Genomic DNA, 7052 nt, shown 5'->3' on the forward strand with positions numbered 1-7052 from the left:
TTCATAGGCTCAAATCTAAGTCCAAGAGTAAGAAGAACACAATAATTTAGGGTTTTAACGGAGAGAAACACATATAATTTTTTGGCAGGAGTTGAACGCCGCCGTATATATGATGTCGTCAATATTTTGGAGAGCATTGGGGTTTGTTTTTTTTTCTAGGTTAATTTTATTTTAATTTTTCTAGGTTAATTGAGCTTAGCTCATTTCACCCTTTAGCTGATTCGAGTTTGTGGTCTTACATACTCACTCAGATTGTGGCAAGAAAAGGGAAGAATATGTATTCCTGGAAAGGTTTTAAAGAGGTTCCTCGCTCTCTAGATAAACTCAAGGTACTTGATTTTAATTGAATGTTGTTGTTGTGTCTCTATTTCTTGTTCTTTTAAAAAAAGCTTGAGAATGGTTCTGAAACTAGTCTTTGGTTTCTTTTCTTGTTTACAGGAAGAAGGAATGAGAGAGAAGCTTTGTATCTCAAGTACCAACAACTCTGACAAGGTTTTTTATATGATCATATTCATATTCTCTCTTGCTGTTTTTTTCAAAGATTTCTTCATGCTCATCTTTAGAAGAATGTTACCTGTGAATGTCATGGCTCATCTTGTCTCTTTAATTCTGATGGAACGTGATTTTCTGTAACAGGTTTCAGATGATGTTCAAAGAGAAGAATCTTCTTTCAGCTTAACTCCTGATGATCAAGAAACCTCATCATCCTCTAAAATCGGTATTCTTCTCTTTTTTTTTTCTAGTGCTTTGTTATGTTAGGAGTACTATCAATATCTATCTTCTTGATTCTGAATAAACAAGTTTTGTTTTTGCAAATAATGCTCCCTGTTACGAAAGTGCTACTTGATAAAATAAAAGTTTCGAGGATAAGATTTTGTTCTAGGAGCTAACTTTTAGAAAAAAAATTAGTTTCATTTGCAGACCAAAGGAAAGAGAAATCTCTATGGCTTCTCTCGCAGAACTTTGTGAAGATGTTTCTCTGTTCTGATGTAAGTGAATGAATAATTTGATTTGATTTGTTATCTCTCATTTGGCTTCTTACACAAAATATTCAAATCCCTTTTTATAAACAACTCACACTTCTGTCTGCTGCCTTCTCTTCAGGATGATCTCATCACACTTGATAGTGCTGCAAAAGCCTTGCTGAGCGACTCTCAAGATCCAGTCCATATGAGAAGTAAATCTCTAGTTCCTGTTTTGGATCTTTTTCTGATCTCTATTATCACATACATAGTGTCATTAACCAACCCAATTTCTGAAACTGATTAACAGCTAAGGTTAGACGACTTTATGACATTGCAAATGTGTTTTCCTCGATGAATTTAATTGAGAAGGTAAGAGAGCTTTGTTCCTAAGCCAATACATTAACTTTGAACTTACAAAAATTTCCATTATTTCATCTTTTACTTTTTTTTTTGTATGCTTTTGCTACAGACTCAAATACCAGAGACTAAGAAACCAGCATACAGGTGGTTGGGCTCCGAAAGCATAGCTGAGACAGGAACAAGCTTATTCAATTCCGATGAACCGAAGAAACGGGTATTTGGTACAGAGATCACAAACTTGAGAGCAAAAAGAAACAAAACAGACTGTTCATCAAACGGCAAGCAAATTGGATATAAGAAACATGACGATGCAAACACAGAGCAGGAATCGAAACCAGCTGCAAGTAAGTATGTGTTTGGCCCATCCTTCCCAACAGGAGCATCTAAGAAGAACGAATATGTCAGAAAGGGAAGGTTACAAGAGATCGAGAGCCTTGCTTCAACCTACAAACCACAGTATTGTAATAAAGGTAACAACCAAACTCAAATCGTTACAGAAGCATGTTAATAATAATAAACCTGCATTCTTGATTCCATTTGGCTTCTGTGAGATCAAAATTCATGGGGTCTGTTCATATCTGAAATTCAAAACATAACTGAGTTTTGGTTTTGATAAATGTCGTTTGAAACAGAAATAACTAGTCTTCTTGGACATTTCACGGAGACTTGGAAGAGATGGTATGCAGAGCTTGATCGGAAGTAAATAACATTACTGAGGTAGATGATTCGTTTGGGGTACATGAGAGAGAGAGCACATAACTCTATCGAACATAGCTTTAGTCTTTTTGCCTTTAGATCAATGGAAGAAAACAAACAGTATTAGTAAGGAACAAAGTATTGTTACTGTTAATAAAGAAAGTCACATCCCCTGTATTTTTACCGAGCGACTTTGGTCTAATTGACTCAGTTGACAGTTCTTTCCTTAACTTTAATATTCCCTCTCATGATTTGGTTGGTTTGGTATCACTACAATTTTCAATGTCAGCATGTTCTGACTTTTGTTCGTTATGTGACATATTAACTATGCAAGCGATTTGTTAAAAGAAAAAAGTGAACTAACAAGTAACAATATTGGTTTTAATCTTGGAAAAACTCGAATTTTGCATTCATCATTTTAGGATCAGTTGTTGATAATAATATACAGGCTCCAAACTTAATGTCGCATTCCTAGTATTTCTAGCAATGCTGTCTGCTGTTCTGGGTGGTGTAGCGCAGGAGTCATGGACGGCCCTTTTTGGTACCCTCTATTACTTCATCTCTGCCATATCTCTCGTCAATTCCCACTGCTTGGCTGCTGATCATTCTGAATTTCTGAACAACAACGGCGAGAACGCCAACGCCAACGCCGTCAGCAACCCCTTCTTCCAGTTTCCTCTTCTTCCAGTTTCACTCCCCCATGTGCATTCTTGTTATAGTTGTATATCACTGCTTCTATCTCTGATTTTGTAGTAACAACTTACTGGAATTCTATTTGCTTGAGGTTTGTTTAGTAGTTTGGAAATGAATGTCATATGGAATGAAAATACATTTTTCATACAGTATAATATACTGGCACCAAATGTAAATCTTGTATGCATTTTTGAAAAATTAATTATTTATTTCGTTATACTAGTGAATGATTTCTTATTATTCAAATTGGAGATGATTTGTTTTATCAAAAAAAAAAAAAATGGAGATGATATCAACTTGTATGGATTTCTTACTTTTTTCTGTCGATGATTTTTCCTTGTTAGCGAATGATTTTTTTCCCTATAAATGCAGAAGAAATTGACTATGTATATGAATATGCATGCATTAGCATATTAGTCAAACAGATATATATATGAACTTGCCAAAATTATTATATTTTATAGGCAAACTTTCCTCTGATGTATATAGAAAAAAAAAAAGAATAGTCAAAGTTTCTTCTTTCTACAAGAGATTACACACTACAAAACTCTTTATTTATATATTCACCCAAAATAAAATAAAAATCTCAACTCCACACAGTTTGAACCACCAACACTCTATCTGAAAATATTCAAAAACATGGAGCTAAAACAAACAAAAGCGATATTTTACTTGTTAACCTTAATCTTAGCATTGATTACTGTGCGACCATCGAAAGCAGCTCCGCCGATTGTTTATTGTTCGACGACGAGGATAGACAGAGAGGATGGATGTTACGCTGCGTTGAAATTAGCGGCGTATAGAGATTATAGATGGTTATATAAAGACTGTTGCAAAGCAGTATACGCAACATCTCCTGACGGTTGCTTCTTGAAAGTTAATTCTGATCTTGCTTTACCAATTTTTGTCTTCAAAGATATTTGTAAGGGCGTGAACCCTCCAAAGCATCGTTTATGAATTTTTGACTCATGTGTTTTTTCAATGATATGATAAAGAGATAAATGATATTATTATTTTGTTTTTTTTTGCCATGCATATTCCGCTAGAAAACCACGTTGACACTTGTTTGATTAGCAGAAATCCACCAAGTAAGTAATGTTTAATTTCAAGTTTACTCAAAACGGCAAATATACTAAATTTTTTTGTGTTAATCCGTTCATTTTAGTGTTTTACATCAAAGATGGATACAAATGATTACTTAAAAAATATTGACTGTAAATTCTCCCAAGTATATGTAAGTAGGTAAAAAAACAAATAAATACACTTTTCGAATTTTTCGGTCAAATTTTTATATATAAGAACGTTCCCTATACATCAATATCATACTTCTTTTCTATTTATATAGGAAACAATAATATCTCTATACACAATCCAAAACCCACGAAACCACTATTTTTTTGGGTAAAATTGAAAAAAATACTTCTGTCGAAGATGAAACAAAGAACAAAGTGATGTTTTTCTTGTTAATTAGCCTTAACTTCAACAATAATTTTCATACAATAGGAAGCCCAGCCGAATTCGAACCTATGTTCAACTGTTCAACAACAACGATAGATAACTACGTCAGAGGCACATTTCCGATGGCTATCAAGAATTTGTTGCAAGGAAGTGTTCTCATAAGCTTACTATATACTAATATCTTCATAAGCATTTGTATTACTACGTCATTAGTTTTTTTTATTTTAATCATTTTCTCTCTTTTGTTATTTGTTAACCATATAATAAGGTAAGTCAACTCTACCATATAATTTTCTAACTTTGTCTCTTTGAATGTCTCATTTTATTGAGGTCTCATTGGTCAAACAAAATAAATAAGGAAACTTTCCTATTATTTTCTTATAGTCAAAATTTATTCCTATATATATATATATATATATAATTCCCTCTATACAAATTATTTTCTATTTATTTACTGAAAACAAAGATATCTCACCACAATCCAAACCTCAAAACCTCTTTTTATTTTTTGTAATATCTTATCGAAAATGAAACTAAAACAAACCAGAGGGATGTCGTTGTTCTTGTTAACCCTAATCTCAACATTGGTTTTCCAACCATCAGAAGCTCGTCAAAATCCAAACCAAATATGTACGAAAGAACAGTTGTCGCCAATGGTTAACATACCAGGATGTTATGATGCGGTGAGATTAGCAGCGGAGGCAGACGTCAGATGGCTATCAAGAGATTGTTGCAGAGCTGTGAAAATACTTCCTGATTGCCTATTGATTGCCTTTCCTCGCAAAGTAGCTTTAAATACAGGTATCTTCAAAAGCATTTGTGTTGGAAAGTTCCCTCCTGCATAAATCTTATGATTTGTGTGTGTTTCTTTTCAATATTAATAAAATAGATCATATTTCCTTTTAAATTTCTGGTAAGAAATTCGCAAACAATCATATTTATGTCTCTCGAATGCTATTTTTTTTTTTTTTGCAGTATATACTTTTTAATCAGAAAACAAGAATAAAACAAAAAATAATAATATTCGTACTTCGGTTATAATTTATATAAGACCATTCAATAATAATATATCGGTTAAACTAATTATGTCTAAAACATAAATAAGTTAGCCAAATAGTTATTAAATATGTAGCTTTTTACTAAACAATACAAACTCTCTATAGTTTATACTGTATATAAACAAACTTAAGATCTGATCTGTTGTTGTAAAACATAAAATGAAACCAAAGCAAACCAAAGAGATGTTCTTCTTATTGATTGAGAGTTTCAGCTTTGATTTTTCGACCGTCAGAAGCTCAGTTAAAAACGAGCATATGTTCGAAAAAAACAGACAACGCCAATAGCTAAGGTGCCTGGATGTTTTGATGCCGTGAGGTTAGCTAAGGCTATCAAGACTTTGTTGCAGAGCAGTGAAAAAACTTGATGATTGCCTCTTGCTTGTTTATCCCGAGAGAGCTTACAATACTTGTATTTTCAAAAGCATTTGTTTTCAAAAGTTCCACAAATCATTTTACTAATTTTCCTAAAGCTATTACACGATGTACGTAATCGAAATTTGGTACCTCTACTTGTCTAATTATTATTTTGTTGTTCTCAGTTCACCAAAAAAGTTGTTTTTCTACAGCTCAGTCACTATCTCGACGTCAATATTGAACACATATATACGGCACGCCCTAAAAGATATCTCTACTTTTAACAAAAAATAAAGATACACAATACAGAAAACATTTTTTCAGTAAATTAAGAATCACCACCAATATTTCTAATTGATTTCTTAATCTTGAAATTTGGAGTAGATGAAGAATACGTTTTCTTTTGGGCCTATCTAAATATATTAACCAGTGCTTCCCCATATTTACAACAACAATCTGCTCGAGACACACACACTACATTTAACACTAACAGACTTGACACTTGAAACCTAAAACCAATACACGATACACATAGTAACACTAAACCACCATTGTTCTTTTCATGGTTTTGTTGCCCATTCTGTGCATCTCTCTATATCTCATCTTATATAATCAGCTTAGTAAGAAATCTGAAGACCAAAGTTGGGAACAGTTGCAGACAACTTGACTTGTGTGACTTTTGTCGGTTTTACCTTTCACTTGTGTGCTGTTGGAGTAAAAGAAACAAAGAAACGCAAGAGGAAGCTTCGTTGTTGTCATCTTGAAGCTGAGAGAAACCTATGGAACCTTTCTACTCTATCTTTGTTATGTTGCAATAACTGTTCCGTCCTCTTTTTCTTCTTCTTTCTGTGAAAGAAATCCTCTGTGTCCAAGACGTATGAGATCTACAAAAGGCGCATATATATTGAGTAAGGAGAAGCTTTTGCATAAAGAAAGATGAACTGGTAGAAATCGGTTTTAAGTGGATTGGTTGATAATTTTTAAACTTAAAATATTTCACCTTGTAAGACGAGCAAGACATCTTGCACTCCAAGCCATTTACTACATCGACACCTTCCATAGCTTTACAGAGTGCTGCAAGATCATACAAGCCAGTGTATGGACGCAGGTTCCTGCCACAGCCAGATTTGGTTTAAATAATTAAGTATCATCCCAGATTGGTATCCTGGACAGATTTCAGTAGTGAGAAAAAAGAAAAACAAACCTATCTGCGAGCGTGTCAACGAGATAGAATCTACCATTATAATGTATTTTCATGAACGTAGAGGTTTATGCAAAAGTCTAACGAAGCAGATGAAAGACAAAAACTCATTTTGAGTAATTCAATAAGATTGATACCTTTGTAACACAATGTTATGTCCCTCCTCTTTTTTCACTGATGAGGTGGAAAGAAACTCAGCTTGCATATAACTTGCAAATGTGGGATCCACAGAAACTGCATAAGCTTCTGGCTTCTCGATTATGCTAT

At 33.6% G+C, this 7052-nt stretch overlaps 3 protein-coding genes and 1 pseudogene across 7 annotated transcripts in view; 3 read left to right on the forward strand and 1 right to left on the reverse strand.

Moving 5' to 3' along the window:
* Positions 1-2283, forward strand: part of LOC104763819 (E2F transcription factor-like E2FF) — a 2694-nt gene extending 411 nt beyond the window's left edge. The window contains exons 3-11 of the mRNA XM_010487201.2: positions 83-141; positions 252-329; positions 439-492; positions 637-718; positions 910-989; positions 1105-1177; positions 1273-1334; positions 1435-1795; positions 1958-2283. Of these exons, the coding sequence (XP_010485503.1) occupies positions 83-141; positions 252-329; positions 439-492; positions 637-718; positions 910-989; positions 1105-1177; positions 1273-1334; positions 1435-1795; positions 1958-2028 (920 nt within the window). The 3' untranslated portion in view covers positions 2029-2283. The remainder of the gene's footprint in view (positions 1-82; positions 142-251; positions 330-438; positions 493-636; positions 719-909; positions 990-1104; positions 1178-1272; positions 1335-1434; positions 1796-1957) is intronic.
* LOC104763821 lies at positions 4623-5048 on the forward strand. The gene has a single exon (XM_010487203.2). It carries the CDS (start codon positions 4700-4702, stop codon positions 5015-5017), a length of 318 nt encoding a protein of 105 aa, XP_010485505.1. The 5' UTR covers positions 4623-4699; the 3' UTR covers positions 5018-5048.
* LOC104763822 lies at positions 5384-5841 on the forward strand (annotated as a pseudogene).
* Positions 5966-7052, reverse strand: part of LOC104763824 (paired amphipathic helix protein Sin3-like 1) — a 9442-nt gene continuing 8355 nt past the window's right edge. For 4 of the 5 annotated variants that reach the window (XM_010487207.2, XM_010487204.2, XM_010487205.2 and 1 more), the window contains exons 22-24: positions 6923-7019; positions 6585-6696; positions 5966-6468 (exon numbers count right to left, since the gene is read on the reverse strand). In XM_010487207.2, the coding sequence (XP_010485509.1) occupies positions 6340-6468; positions 6585-6696; positions 6923-7019 (338 nt within the window). In that variant the 3' untranslated portion in view covers positions 5966-6339. The remainder of the gene's footprint in view (positions 6469-6584; positions 6697-6922; positions 7020-7052) is intronic. The other variant, XM_019241384.1, reaches the window with a different exon arrangement.

Source organism: Camelina sativa, chromosome 19, assembly GCF_000633955.1.
Source record: "Camelina sativa cultivar DH55 chromosome 19, Cs, whole genome shotgun sequence".
Classification (NCBI taxonomy): Eukaryota; Viridiplantae; Streptophyta; class Magnoliopsida; order Brassicales; family Brassicaceae; genus Camelina; species Camelina sativa.

What these genes read in the sequence shown, in the direction of transcription:
- LOC104763821 (XM_010487203.2), top strand. Translation starts at nt 4,700, where the DNA reads ATGAAACTAAAACAAACCAGAGGGATGTCGTTGTTCTTGTTAACCCTA.